The sequence below is a fragment of the Acomys russatus genome, chromosome 6, assembly GCF_903995435.1.
Source record: "Acomys russatus chromosome 6, mAcoRus1.1, whole genome shotgun sequence".
NCBI classification, from domain to species: Eukaryota; Metazoa; Chordata; class Mammalia; order Rodentia; family Muridae; genus Acomys; species Acomys russatus.
Genome location: NC_067142.1, coordinates 39,229,227 through 39,243,562, shown reverse-complemented (window position 1 = coordinate 39,243,562; position 14,336 = coordinate 39,229,227). Strand labels below are relative to the sequence as shown.

Sequence of the window (14,336 nt, the reverse complement as noted above, 5' to 3'; positions counted from 1 at the left end):
ATAACATCAACAGGAAAACGTTACCTTGTCTAATCTTAAGCAGCAAAAGGGCACTTTTTCTTGTAGTAGGTGACAAAATGTAGGTGAACTTCCTATGTATGGAGAGTAAGGAGGGTAGCCTTTGGCGTACCTGAAAAGCAGTAAGAGATGTTAACCCTGGAGTAGTCCTTAAAATCTGGAACCCTCAGCTATGACCCAGATCTACTGCGTGATTGAATTAGAATTGCTAAATCTATGCTTCCGTCATATTATTAAAATGACAGTTTAGGAAATGTGAGGCAAATTATGATTAAATATGACTCATTATAATATTTTGAGAACTATATTTCTAAGTGGTTGTAGAAATGTTTCCTGTCATGTGAAAATCCTATGAAGTTAGAATCCTCCATCCATGATTTTAGCATCAGTGGAGCACAAGCATTCATGGTCATGTTGAACTGGGTAAGGGGCATTTGTGTTTGATTCAGCTAGAGAAATGAGTAACTGCAGTAAGAGCCATGAATATGTCTTAGTTGTTTCTTTCTAGAAAATGTTTCCCAATCCTCATCCATGAAGACATAAACATGTACCCATAACAAATAGTAATAGTATACTTTATATATATATATACTTTATATATTTATATATTATATTTATAGTATACAAAGTGTATCTAAAAAAGACTGTATAATGTTTGGCTGTATCAATATTCATTAGCCATGCACACAAAACTAAAGGGGAACAAGCAAGTTAATTATCCAGAGGCAGGTTTTTTCCTGCAATTGCTCTTAAATATTATCAAAGACACTTAGAATGTTTACTGACTTTTAAAAACAGACACCTGCACATTTTGGCTACATCAGTTTGGAACATGGAGCTTCTAAAAGGCAGATGCATAAATGTTAATTAGCCAACAAAAAGAAATTACTCAAAGGAAATTTCTTCTAATCCAAAAGGGAAGCTCTTGATTTTCAGTAACTTTTCCTGTGCCACCATGAAGTGAAGACCTTGTTGAAACTGTTCTCTAGGCATTAGGTTGGGAGGTGAAATTGAGCACATTTTATAAATTTACAAGCTGACAGCCATCACCTCTACTTTAACAACACTTTGCTTTTTCTGGTGAAAATTTCCTTCTACCTCCCCATGTTTTAGAAATCTGAAAAAAGAATTTCATTCACACTTGAAAACATCATTTCCTATCAGGATTTTTTCCTGCAGGGAAGGTTGCCCAGTCTGCTGGCGGTGTTCCCATCCTGTATTCTACAAACACATTTGAGGATTTGGACCACAGAACAATTTGAGACAAGATTTTTGTCTACAAGTACATTGACATTTTATGAAACAAAAAAATCATGCAGGGGTTTAAAGGGATTTTTCTGCATTTCAGTGACAGCTCAGTTTCAGTTTAATAAGGCATTGTATGAATTTATATAAATATTACTGAGAGACATGAATAGCGATGACTGTTCTGACACCATTATACCCAGAAACATTTGTAATGTCTAAATGGCATTGGTTGTTCAACACAAAATGTAGTAGGAACACTTTTCTACATCATTTCCATTATATATATATATATATACACAATGAGGTGGCAGTCATACATGAGTCACACAAAAAGAGAAACTGTGGTCAGATTGTTTATTTGTAGACAAGTATTATAAGATCAAACTGGGATGCCAAGGAAATCTTTGAGACAGCAAGGTCAGTATTGTAGGCTACTGTTCTTTCAGCTTTCTTATGGCAACATTATGTGGAGGATGACATATATAAGCATCTATGATAGGCTTAAATGTGATGACTCCTACACTGGTAGGTACTATAAGAGAATAGCAACTTAGTAAAGAAAAATATGTCTTTCATGTGTAAGTTTGAACTATTGCTAGCTTCCAAATACAAAGGGATGCTAAAGCTTGAAATGCAAAAACACTTTGTGGAGAAATCTGAATATATCATTGGATAAAATGTTGAACTTCATGAATGTTAGCCTTGCTTGTCAACCTGACAGGCTTTACAATCACTTACAAAATATATTTCTAGGTGAAGATACTTTCAAATAAGTCTAACTGATATGGAAAGACCCACCATAAATATGGGTAGTATCATCTTAGGGGTTGGGATCCTAGACTTAACAAAAGGAGAAAGTCAGTTGGGTACCAACATTCGACCACATCTCTGCCTTCTGAGTGTACAATGTGACCAGCTACCTTACACCTTCCCTGCCATGATCAAACATACTCTCAAACTGTGACGCAAAATAAATTCTTCTGTCTTTAGGTTGTTTTAGATTTTGTCACAACAATGAGTAAAATGAGTAATGGAAACCCCCCAAAAAATGTTAAAAAATAAATTAAAGGTAGCAGTGTAGTATAATGAAATACAACTTTGAAAATGTATTTAATTTTTTTCTTTACATATAAAATATAAATTAGAAAAAGTGGGAGTGGAAGTATATGCTGAAGGCAGAAAATTGATTTTTTTATAATACCCTGTGTTTTTAAAAGTGCTTAATAAAAGAAGAATGTTTCAGTAGAACTATGGAGTATTATTCTAGGTTATCTAGAAGGAAAAATGTTATCCTTTTCCATAATTGTAAGGTTCTGGAATACTTAAGCTCCATCCCTGAGGGAAAAACTATAAACAAGTATTGTTGTGAGAATGAGTCTTATCAAGTGTGAGCCACCTGATAGGTTATCCAATCCCAAGTGGAAAGTCATAAACACATGCTTATACAAGCAACACCACATAGACACATCAGGATGTCTTATATATACATGTTTACATATGAAAAATAATTATTGACAAAGAGATTATGACTTTGAGAGGGAGTCATACATTCACGGGACTAGTTGGAGTGTGATGGCAATGATGTGAATATAGTTAGTATCCATGTAGGATAGTCTCAAAAACTTAAAATAAAAATGTGGGCAAAAAGCAAATTAGAAAATCAAACCTACTCTAAATTTGAAGACGTTTCTTCATCTGGTGTAGTTTCATCTTCTGATTGGTCACTTAAAAGATCACATGTTTGAATTGATGATGTATCTGCAACCTCTAAAACAGGTGCAATGCTAGGTCTTCTTAATTCTTTCCCTCCCTCTGTAGGAAGAGCCAGGGTAGGGCCACTTGATGCTCTACAGCTTGTGTCTTGCAAGTCTATAGCCACAGTACCTAACACAACAACACAAGAAAATCCATTAGCACATTTTGATTACCTGAGACATAATGATCATTTGATGGTGAAATTTATTGAACTGTAATACATCATTAAGGTGTGTGTGTGTGTGTGTGTGTGTGTGTGTGTGTGTGTGTGTGTGTGTTCATTTCTCTAATATCTCTTGAATTCTCAATGCAATTTTTGGCAAATATTTCACTGGACAAATGTGTATCACAATTTATATATGGGATCAGTCAGGCACAGTGGCAAACACTTTTAATCTCAGCACTCAACAGACAGAGGCCAGTTAATCTATATGATTTCAAGGGCTGCCCAATCTATGCAGTAGGTTTCAAGCTAGTCAAATTACCCAATGAGACCTTGATTAAAAATTATTTATTATAGATGAAGTTTCAAATGATGGAATCTTGGATCCAAGTGTGGTGATGTAAGAAGCAGCCAAGAGCGTAGGAGGTGTGGTATGAGGGAAATTACTTATGTGAGGCTCAGAACTCTGTCATTTCAGTGTATGAGCAAAGACAATAATGGCAGTTAGTAGAGAAGAAATCACAGGGCAAATCTGTCCCATCAGGAAATGAGGGAGGTTTCCTAGAAGGAATGAAAAAATTAGTAGGAGAAGGGGTGTAAATTTTATAAAATGTATTGATGCAACATCAATTTATCTGGCATGCTGTTATCTTAAAGTTGTACACCCCAGTGCACATCTACCACATTTTTTATTCCTATAGATGATGATGCAGTCTCCTTGTGCTTCAGAGCAAAAAGGAAATATGGCATGTCAGAGTCTTTTCAAGTCTCATCAAAAGCAAACTGAGACATGCCCTAGGCACACACTTATCAAACTCTTCCTCTCTTATTTTCATTTAGAAGATAATACAAACATCTCCCCTCATGTAAAATGATTCCAATATTGTATGTTAAATCCTTTCTCACTTTCAAAGAGATATTTAAATAGCCTCCTTTTCAATATATCTGACTGTGCATCACTTCCAAATACCTAGTTGTTTTCCTTCCTAACTCAGGCAACACATTGACAGAACCATGGATGCATGGATGCTCCATTTGGTCTATTTTCAGTTATCCTGCCAATACTGATACATTACAGTAGTTTTGGCCCTGATAACAAGCATGAGAAAATTATAAGACAGCAGAAACACCTGAAAAAGGAGTTACAGCTGCAGAAACAAGACTTTCTTTGCAAAATATTTTTCTCTTACAAATGCATGGTTCTTCCCAAGGTCTTTCCCTCTGCCATAAAGAGGTAACCTATGTTTTAAAACAGGGAAACATTATTTATTTTTGTCACTGAAAAGTTTCTTTATCATCTGTGAAAATCCATTTTTGGATCACAGGTCTTCAGACTATAGGATCTACTGTATTTCATTAGTTCAATTTTTCATCAGCTTTATTCTATTCTGTTTCTCTGGATTAATTTCATAGTATTTGTAATAGTTTTTAAAAGCTTCAATAACAATGTTGAGTAAACTAGATCCCATGACAAACACGAATATCTCATAGTTCTGTTGGATAAAGTTTCAGAATAAAAATCTTCATGTTGTGATTTTGCCTCCTTAGGGTGGAGAGGGATAGATCTGTTCTCATTCTTGGTTTCATGATTGACATCTTCTCCATTATCTTTTTCACATCAATGTCCTGTATGTGTGTCAATGTTGTATTTATTCTTCTTGTCAGCTCACTAGTCACAAATAAATAATCTTACCCCTAGTAACTCCATTTTAACTTGACTTCTTTTAAAAAAATCTATTTCCAAATAAAGTTCTATACTATGACACTGGGCACAGGTAAGGTTTCAGTGAATGAGTTTTGGGTGATAGTCAGACATTTTACACAACACTAGTCTCATTTCAATGGATTTTTCAAAATATAGATCTATAAGCTTCCTATATCTAGATCTCTGACTTCTTTCAAGCTACAAAGGTATGTCTGGTGCCTTATTATAGAGCTTTCTTTTCATTTTTTATTTGTGTATATATGTTTAGATGTTTGACAGGGTGTGTGTGTGTGTGTGTGTGTGTGTGTGTGTGTGTGTGTGTGTGTGTGTATGTGTGTGTGCGCAGGTGCGTGCGCACGCACATGCACACACCCGTGCGGGTATACAATGTATGTGTGTATAATAACAAGTTTACAAATGTATGTGGAGTCCAGACATCAAACTTATTATTCCACAGGAGTCATCTACCTTGCTTTTTGGGCACAGTCTCTCCCTTGCTGAGGGTCAACAACAATGGTGAAATGTTTGGGCAGTGACTCCAGAGTTTGTGTCTGCCTCTTCAGTGTTTTAACATAGATTCTTGATATCAAACTTAAGTCCTTATGTTTGCATGACAAGCGTTTTATCCACTTATCCATCTCACAATCCCCCTCAGTCCTTTACTTCTACTTAGATGCTGTTACAAGTAGTAGCAACGCTGATTGCACATATTTAATCTATGACTGGTGTTATTTTGTGACATTCTGTAATTAATACTGACCACAGCATGGTTTCAACCCACCGAAAGTTGACTTTGATTATATGACTGCAGGCTGGGGCAAAGACAGACATGAAGGGCGTGTGATTTGAAACCACACTGGAATCCAACCATTTTGAGGTATGAAATAATGAAGGTCAATAGCATATGTGCATGGTATGTATAGAAGGGGATAGAAATAGCAGCCTCTGATTAAGAGAGTGGGGAAGGGAGTTAAGGATAATAAGGTTAAATGAAGATCAAGTGAAATAGCCGAAAAGGGAGAAGAGAGTGGGCTTACTGAGCAAGTGAAGACAATATAAAGACAATATAATTACATAAAGGGAATTACATATATTCCTTATCATAAGGAATCATACACATAAGTATCAAGGTAGTTCCGTGGGAATATTTTAATGAATTTCATCTTAACTGGGTGTATATAATTCCACTTTTTGAGTGTCATAAACATCAAAGTCAATTATGAAAGGAAGATGAAGTGAGTGAGTTTTGAAAATAAACACTGGGAAATTTTCCAATTTATCATTGTGCAGATAATTAAACAATAAAAACACACAAAGCAAGGACTAAGAATTAGACACAGGAGTAATTACTGATTACGTTTTGGTGATCTTGCATTTTTCTTCCCTTAAGAATTTAGAAATTTTCTTCTGTATTATCTAGATGATAGTTTGTAATATCCACATGAAAGTTTTGAAATTGATTATGAATTTTTAAGAAAATAGATGTGTATTTATAGTCATAAAATGAACAATAAAGTTAATTGGAGTGAGTTTGTACTGACCCATGCTGGCGATGATGCTGTGGACAGGTAATCTGGAAGGCCCATGATAAAATGACCTTGGCACATTACTTGTTCTCTGCTGGTCTTGGTTCTTAAATGCTGAATTTTCTTCTTTGGTAATATTAATGTAAAAACAAATGTCTGAAGCATTCATAATGTATCGAGGACCTGGATTCAGCAAAATGTTTTTATTATCCTCCCTCCTAACACCAATCAAGCAGACACCAAACCTTAATTTAAAAGAAGAATATAAGAGTTTAAGAATTACATTTTGGAAAAGTCCTTAGCTTTTTGTTCTTTTTAAGTGCTTACATTTGTAAGAAAATTAGTCATGTCTAATCAAACAGAACAAAATAAAAACATCAAATAATAGAATTAGGAAGCAGGAGAGAATTAGATAATGCAATAATCTCATTTTTTAAAAGAAAAAAGTATCAATTTAATTGGTTATCAGAATTATGGCAATGAGAAGTATAAAAAATCATAATACAAAATATGAGTGATTATCAAACAGTAGATATAATGGCTAACGGCTGAAGACATCAAACTCATGCGCACAGATATGGACTGTTTAAATGATCTGATTCACGGGCTGATGCATTAACTCTTCACTGGAAACAGAAACATACTTTTTGTGTGCATGGAAAGAAGCATAGGTAAAACTCTTCCCTTCATATTCAGCAAAAAATGTACTTTCTTCCAAAACGATGTGATAGACTTCATTTCCCGAGCACCTCCCGTACATCTTCTGCCACTGTTCTGGTGACTGCTGCCCTTCTCTGCAACACAAGCACACACACATACACACAGAGGAAAACACGGTGAATGGAGGCAAATGAGAGCAGTGGCCAGACAGGCAGCCCCACAATGCCAAGAAGCAGGAAACATGGCTCAAGGAGGTAGCCTGACATCCTTTGAGCTCAGAGGGATGGTGTTACACAGGGCTTATGACCCTAAATTAAGATGCAACCTTGATGAACACCGGGAGTTACACAAGACCCAATGTCATAAGTGTTTACTCTGGCTGTGCCTCCATGAGCTCAGGCATTTGATTTCCTCTCAGTGGAAATGGTAAACGCATGCCCAATTTATGAAACTTGTTTTATCATTATATCATCAAACCCCTACCCAGATCTATCCAAGGGAGAGACATTCTCCACAGTTAAGTGGAGACTGGGGACTGACTTTCACAGGATCTCTGTTGCCCCATATTTGGCCATGTCCCTTTGTTGGAGAGGCCCAATGGCACTCGGAGGAAGGATAGTGGACTACCAAGAAGAGACTTGATACCCCAGCACCATATTCAGGGGGAAGAGGTCCCCCTAAGTCACAGTCATAGGGAAGGGGGCTTGAGGTGAGAGTGGGAGGGAGGGAGGAATGAGAGGATGCATGGGATGGGATAGAAAATGAGATGTAATATGAATTATTTTATTTTTCAATAAAAATGTGTTAAAAAAAACTTGTTTCATGTCTCTGTCATAACACTCTGTCTTATTACACAGCTTGACACTTGAAGATACCTAATTTTCCTTGTGTTTAAAACTGTGTTTTTCAGAATAAATATTTGAGTTTGCAAAACTACATGTTAATTTTTGTTCATTTAATAACCAGGGTTTCCCTCAAGCTGTGTATGCCTTGAAAGGGATGGATGATTGTGAAGTGCACTTTTATATAAGAATCCAGAGAATAGATTTGATATTTATACCCCTTCAAAATGAATGTGTTGTTTCAATTCATGTAGCATGTTATTTTAGACCTGTTGGGGGTAGTTAGGCCAAGAGAATAAACTCTGGAGTGGATTAGAGCCATTACCAGTTCTGCAGAGGCAGACGGCTCTTTCTAGTAATAAAAATAGAACCTAGAGTCAAAAACAAAAACAACAAACAAAACAAAACAAAACAAAACAAAACAAAAGCTCCAGTCCAGAACCTGGCATGCAAGAACCTAGATCTTCGACTTCCAACCTAGTGTTTTCTTACGTGTAAACCACTCACTCTTTAAGATCTTGTAATAACAATTAAAAGTTGATTAAAATGGTATGCAAAAGAAATGCTAAAGGTATTTGTAAAAAGAAGACATGCACATTAAGAAAACTTGGTTTTCCTAGTTCTTCTGTAATGTTCCGTGTAATTTTATGGCTCTAGAATTTTAATTCATGTGAAAATCATAATAAAATATCCATAGTTCATATCCCCATTTGCTCCAGTACATTTATTTATTATATCAAATTAAATATTACGATGTGCTCTAGCAGCAAAATCAGTACAGACTGAATGGAAAACTGTGTACACTTAATGCTATCTCATTGTAATCTCTGTAGATTCTTAAATGCTGAAAGCAAAAGATAAACTTTACCATGTTACTAATTCAAAAATCCATTTTAAAGTCAGAGTATAACCTAAAGGATTATTAAATAAATGAATTTCTCAATTTTTTCAAGTGTTAATTATCTAAAAATACATATAGGTCCCCAAAGTAGAGGGCCCTTCTTTACCCCATCAAGAGTGTCTTTACTAAGAGTCAAAATATTTTTCTCTGTAAGCTAATTACCAGAACTGACACTCAATTCTGCGAACGTCAGTGAACTATTTGACTTTTTATTTATTTGCGATTATCCACTATGTGAAAAATTGCATCAACTTTATTGTGCTAGATAGAATGATGTAAATTACATAAATTACTGAGATAATATTAATATGAAAATTATACAGCAAATATTGACTGCCATTTTTTTTGTTCTAACAACTTCTTTTCTTCTAAATTTTATAGTCACTTTCAAAGTATCTGCCAATGTACTATAGGAATAGTCAATGGTTAAGAGTACTGACTGCTCTTCCAGAGGTCTGGAGTTCAATTCCCAGCAACCACATGGTGGCTCACAACCATCTATAATGTGATCTGATGGCCTCTTCTGGCTGGCAGGTGTACATGCTGACAGAGCACTCATATACATAAAATAAATAAATCTTAAAAAAAAAAGTCTGTGTTATTCAATGTTAATGTATCTCCTTAGAAACACCCAGAAAGGGGAGCATTTGAGTATTAATTGCTTGGCTATTTCTAAATATCACTGTTTGAATCTCAACTGCGCCACAACAGATCCATGTCTTGGCCTGTGGGACTATTTTGAAGCCTGTAGAAGCTTGAGGTTGTGGAGCCTGACTGGCAAACATGGGTTCCTAATTACTGGACTCTGAAGGCTATTTCTATCTCTAGGTCAAGTCACGAATATAATTTAAAAGCTGAAACAGGAACATAGGGTGGTATTGGAGAGGAGAGCAAAAGTTGATGGGCTCAGCCCAGGCCAAATTCCCAAAATTTTCTAGATCATTTACTTCTCATCTTGCCACTTCATAGCCTCACTTCCCCTCTGAGGAAGCAAAGGTCTCCCTGTGAAAGGGAAACAGAGCAGATTTTGTTGGTCGATAGAGGACAGTGGAGTTAGGAACGGGAGGGATCATGTTGAGGGTGTGGAGAAAATACTGGGAGAAATGACTGGAACTGGGTGGTATTTCAGAGGCAAGGTGCAAACCTTATGCAATGGAACCTCCATCAGATTTATGAGAGTAACTCTAGCAAAATCCCTAGCACTGGGGGACATGGATTCTGATCCAGTAATCTTCTGTAACCAGGGAAGACCTCAAGTGGAAGGTGTAGGACAGCAACCCAGCCATAAAAATTAAAAAATAAAAAATCTTTGTTCTGCCTGCAGAGTGTTCTGGGACAGGAGCCTAGCAAAATCATCATCAAAGAGACCAGAGAGAAAAAAATAAAATTAAAACAAAACAAAACAAACAACAACAACAAAAACAAAAATTAAGTGGCATATATAAAATAGAGAGAGAGAGAGCCAGAGAGAGAGAGAGAGCCAGAGAGAGAGAGAGAGAGAGAGAGAGAGAGAGAGAGAGAGAGAGCCAGAGAGAGAGAGAGAGAGAGAGAGAGAGAGAGAGAGAGAGAGAGAGAGAGAGAGAGAGAGAGAGAGTTCATCTAGCAACTGTTCGGAGCAGCTTCGGAGCCTATAAACAAACTTTAGGTGGGGAGTCCTGTGTTGGAATTGGAGGAACCAGTGGGAGTTACTGACACCAGGAGAAAACACAGAGTCACGAAATCAATTGACCAGGCCTCATGGGGCTCACAGAGATCAGGGAGCCTGTAGAGGCCTGACCTAAGTCATCTATGCATATGTTATGGCAGAGTAGCTTAGTTTTCTTGTGGGAATTTTAACAGTGGAGTGAGGGCTGTCCCTGACATGTTTGCCTACTTGCGAGAAACTTTCCTACTGCTAGCTTGCCTCATCCTGCCTTGATGTGTTGACGTGTACTTGTTGTAGCTTGTTATGCCATGTTTGGTTGATGTCTCCTCTCTGGGAAGCCTTCTCTCTTCTGAGAGGAAGCATGGAAAGAAGGAAAAAGGGGAATGAGGGGAAACTGCAGCCAGGAAGTGCTGTTCCTGACTTTGCCTTCCTCCTGATGGAGACCTCACGTGGCGGTGAGCACAAAAGAAACAGACTTTTTCAGAGACAGCTTCAGTGAGATGCTCATTAATTGGGAGGAGAGGACAAAGGCAATTTAAACCCTTGAGGACAGTGTCAGAGCTATCAGGGTTAGTGCACATCATTGGCCAGAGCTAGAGTGCTGAGGGCAGTGGCTTATAAAGGAAAAAGTAGTTCAACCTGGCTTGCATGCTACTTGACTGCCTCAAGAAGTCAACTACAGGGACACAACACTATATATACTGGGGCATGCATGCCTGGCATAGGAATCAGGAGGTTCTACTCCTACCAGTCTCAGGGTTTTGGACACGCTTTGGCCTAACTCTTATTCTGAGTCACTGCCCCCTCCGTTCCACGGCTCCACATGTCCTGATCCCCCCCCCTTTTTTTTTTATAAAGGGAAGGTATCATCACAGTCATCAACCTCTAGGTTGGAAATAGTTTGGTATTGAAACAGAACCTGGTTATTAGTGACTTTGGCAATATTGTGCACTTGCAGTTTTAGAAATTCCATGAAACAGGAGACCAAGAGGAGGAAGATCAAAGGCTCCTGGCACCCTTTTGGAGGGTCATCCCTAGATCATGTAACTTTATTGCATCTGTAATAAGTTTCTCTATAAAAAAAAAATCAATGGAGGAGAGAGAGGCCTCGGGAGGGCACATGGCCAAGGCACTGGCCACTAGGGCATGGGTGTCCTTTTAGGCAATCTTTTTGTCCCATTAGCGATGGCGTCTCCTTTACCTCCTCAGTCTGTCAGTGAGAGATGGCCCATCTTTTTGCTTCGTTAGATGATGCTGGACATTTAAAGATGGAACCAAAATAAGCCTGGGCAGGTTCTATGGAAAGTCACAAACAAAACCTTTTCCTATAGTAAGGAGAGAATCAGGTCCTTTCCATATTCTGTCTAAGATATCATGCCAATATACCAGGGTGGGAGCAATTATTCCTGGTGTGTTCCAGTAAAGGGAGACAGAGAGATGTTTCAAAATTTTATAAATATTAAATACATTGAGTAGCTAGAGCCATTGCCAATGGTATGTTGGTGGGGTAGACTATTGTTTTTATGGTTTTTAAGTTGGGCTTTTAGAGTTTTATGTGTTCATTCTAGGATTCTTTGGCTCTAGAGATTTGAAGGGATACCTGTGTGATGGGCAATCTCCCATTGTGAGCAGAAGGTCTTGCATTGGGATCTAGTAAAAGCAGGGGCATTACCATTTTTTATCTGTTGAGGAACACCCATGACGACAAAGGTGGAGTGCATATGGTGAATTAATCTTTTTGAGCTCTTCTGTTTGGGCTGTGGCGCTAAGAAGTGTGAGTATATGTCAACAATGACAATGACCTATTTTTGGCAGTTGAATTTGGGAATGTTGGTGACATCAGTTTGTCAGAGGGCATTGGATTTGTGAACTCAGAGATTAATGGCCATAGTTTGTATTGCTGGGGTAGTAAAAAGGTATGCACACAAGGAACATGTTTTTATTATTATCTGAAGCTAGGTAAAAGGGATGTGTGTGTTTTGGTGTGGGGGGGGGAATGTGCATGAAGCACTTTCAGGAATAAGTACGGTAATGGTGCACATGCTACAAAGGATTGGCTCTGATTTAGTATAAAAAAACAAAGTATATTTAACATGCAGACCAGGGCATAGGGGGAGCAGTCCTACTCCAGATGATCCCTGGATAAGATTTCCAGAGTTTAGACATGCCTCAACACAATTCTTGCTCCACGCTGGCTCCCCTGGTCCCACAGTTCCCTGGCCCCACAGGGATATAATATATAAGAGAAGAAGAAGAAGAAGAAGAAGAAGAAGAAGAAGAAGAAGAAGAAGAAGAAGAAGAAGAAGAAGAAGAAGAAGAAGAGGAAGAAGAAGAAGGAAGAAGAAGAGGAAAAAGAAGAAGAGGAAAAAGAAGAAGAAGCAACTTTACAAAAATACTGACAGCAAAGTCTTGCAAAAATAGGGATTATGTGCAAAGAAGGTTTTTAGATTCAATTTTCAGTAATTAACAAAATGGATGGTGTGGTCAAGGACTACTAAGAATAAACATGAGTGGCTAATTTTTGAGGAGAAAAATCAAGAGAAAAGGAGGCTAAATATATGGAAGGATGATTCCAATGTAAGTAGGATGACCCAGGAATGCCGTGAGGAGAGATCAGGGGATGAAGAAAATCTGGATGAGAGATAGTTGTGGCTGTCTAGAAGAAAGCCATGCAAGATAACAACAACAGGTGTTTTCCCCCAAAACATTAGATTAGCAATATGTCTAAATAAGAGCAAAGAAACCAATTTTGTTTGAGTTGAGAGAGAAAGAGGAGAAGTAGGAGACAGCAGGCTGCTCTTGTAGAAACTCGTCATTCAACAGATGTGACATTTACTTGGAATAACTTGGCAGCCACTGCGGATTTTAAATGTGTGCAAAAGTGAGCACTTACATTTTACAAAATTTCTCTTATTATTGTGCTAAGCATACTTTCAAGAAGAGTAAGGAAATAGGAGGCTATTTTCTGTGTCTAGCTATTAATAGCTACCACCAAAGCGTTTCTTGAGCTCATCAGCTGATTTGTCCTTTTCGGCATCAATGTTTCAACTTTTAAACTAAACGTAAGTAATCTTTGCTTTCACTAATGGCCCTTACATGTTTGTGAAGTTTCTTAATGCATGGGAATAACAAGCGGGAATGTAAAAATGTGAATTGCTATTATTTGATCATTATATAAAATATACATAAATAAATTATAATAGCACATCCCATTAGATGAGTACAAACCTACTATGCTGACTTTTAAAGATTTAAAAGTTAAAATTTAAACCTTAAATGATTTTTTGTAATTGTCTTATAAAAAAAGCCTATGAGGTTAAAATTGTGGTCACTATTGCCTTTGGGGTTTCATAGGTTCATGCTTTCTCCTCTCTTCTCTAGCCATGACTATCCTTTAATTTCTTCTGAATAATTTACTCTGTATTATACCTAAGAATTTTTATAGCAACATTCTATTTCTCTTCTAAATTACCTCCTTATTAACCTTCAGTTCAATCATTATTTAGTCATCTTTGTAGTAGTAAAATTACATCATCAGAACACTATGATAGAAATGGTATAACTCAATAACAAAGCCCCACAAAGGAAAGGATAATGTCACTACTATGTTCCCAATATGTGACCTTGATTTAACTCAGAGTAAGTTCTTCTTTTAAAATTTGTATTTTTATTTTGTAAAGAGTGATACATGAGTGAATATCATTCTTCTACATTTGCTGAAGATACTGTCTTTTCTCAAGTCTATTTTTTATCATAATATATGCTAATGTTAGGGTCTTCAACTTTGGTTCTACCAATCTGAATATCTTTCTCCTCCTCCACTTCCTCCTCTTCTTCCTCCTCCTTTTTCTCTTCCTCTTCTTTTTTTCAGTA

The 14,336-nt window shown here is 37.2% G+C and overlaps 1 protein-coding gene across 2 annotated transcripts in view; it reads right to left on the bottom strand.

The window, feature by feature from the left end:
• Kcnt2 (potassium sodium-activated channel subfamily T member 2) overlaps nt 1–14,336 on the bottom strand; it is a 328,896-nt gene that overhangs the window by 68,718 nt on the left and 245,842 nt on the right. For both annotated transcript variants that reach the window (XM_051147516.1, XM_051147517.1), the window contains exons 15-18: nt 7,060–7,209; nt 6,431–6,660; nt 2,937–3,150; nt 25–130 (exon numbers count right to left, since the gene is read on the bottom strand). In XM_051147516.1, coding sequence (XP_051003473.1) covers nt 25–130; nt 2,937–3,150; nt 6,431–6,660; nt 7,060–7,209 — 700 coding nt within the window. The remainder of the gene's footprint in view (nt 1–24; nt 131–2,936; nt 3,151–6,430; nt 6,661–7,059; nt 7,210–14,336) is intronic.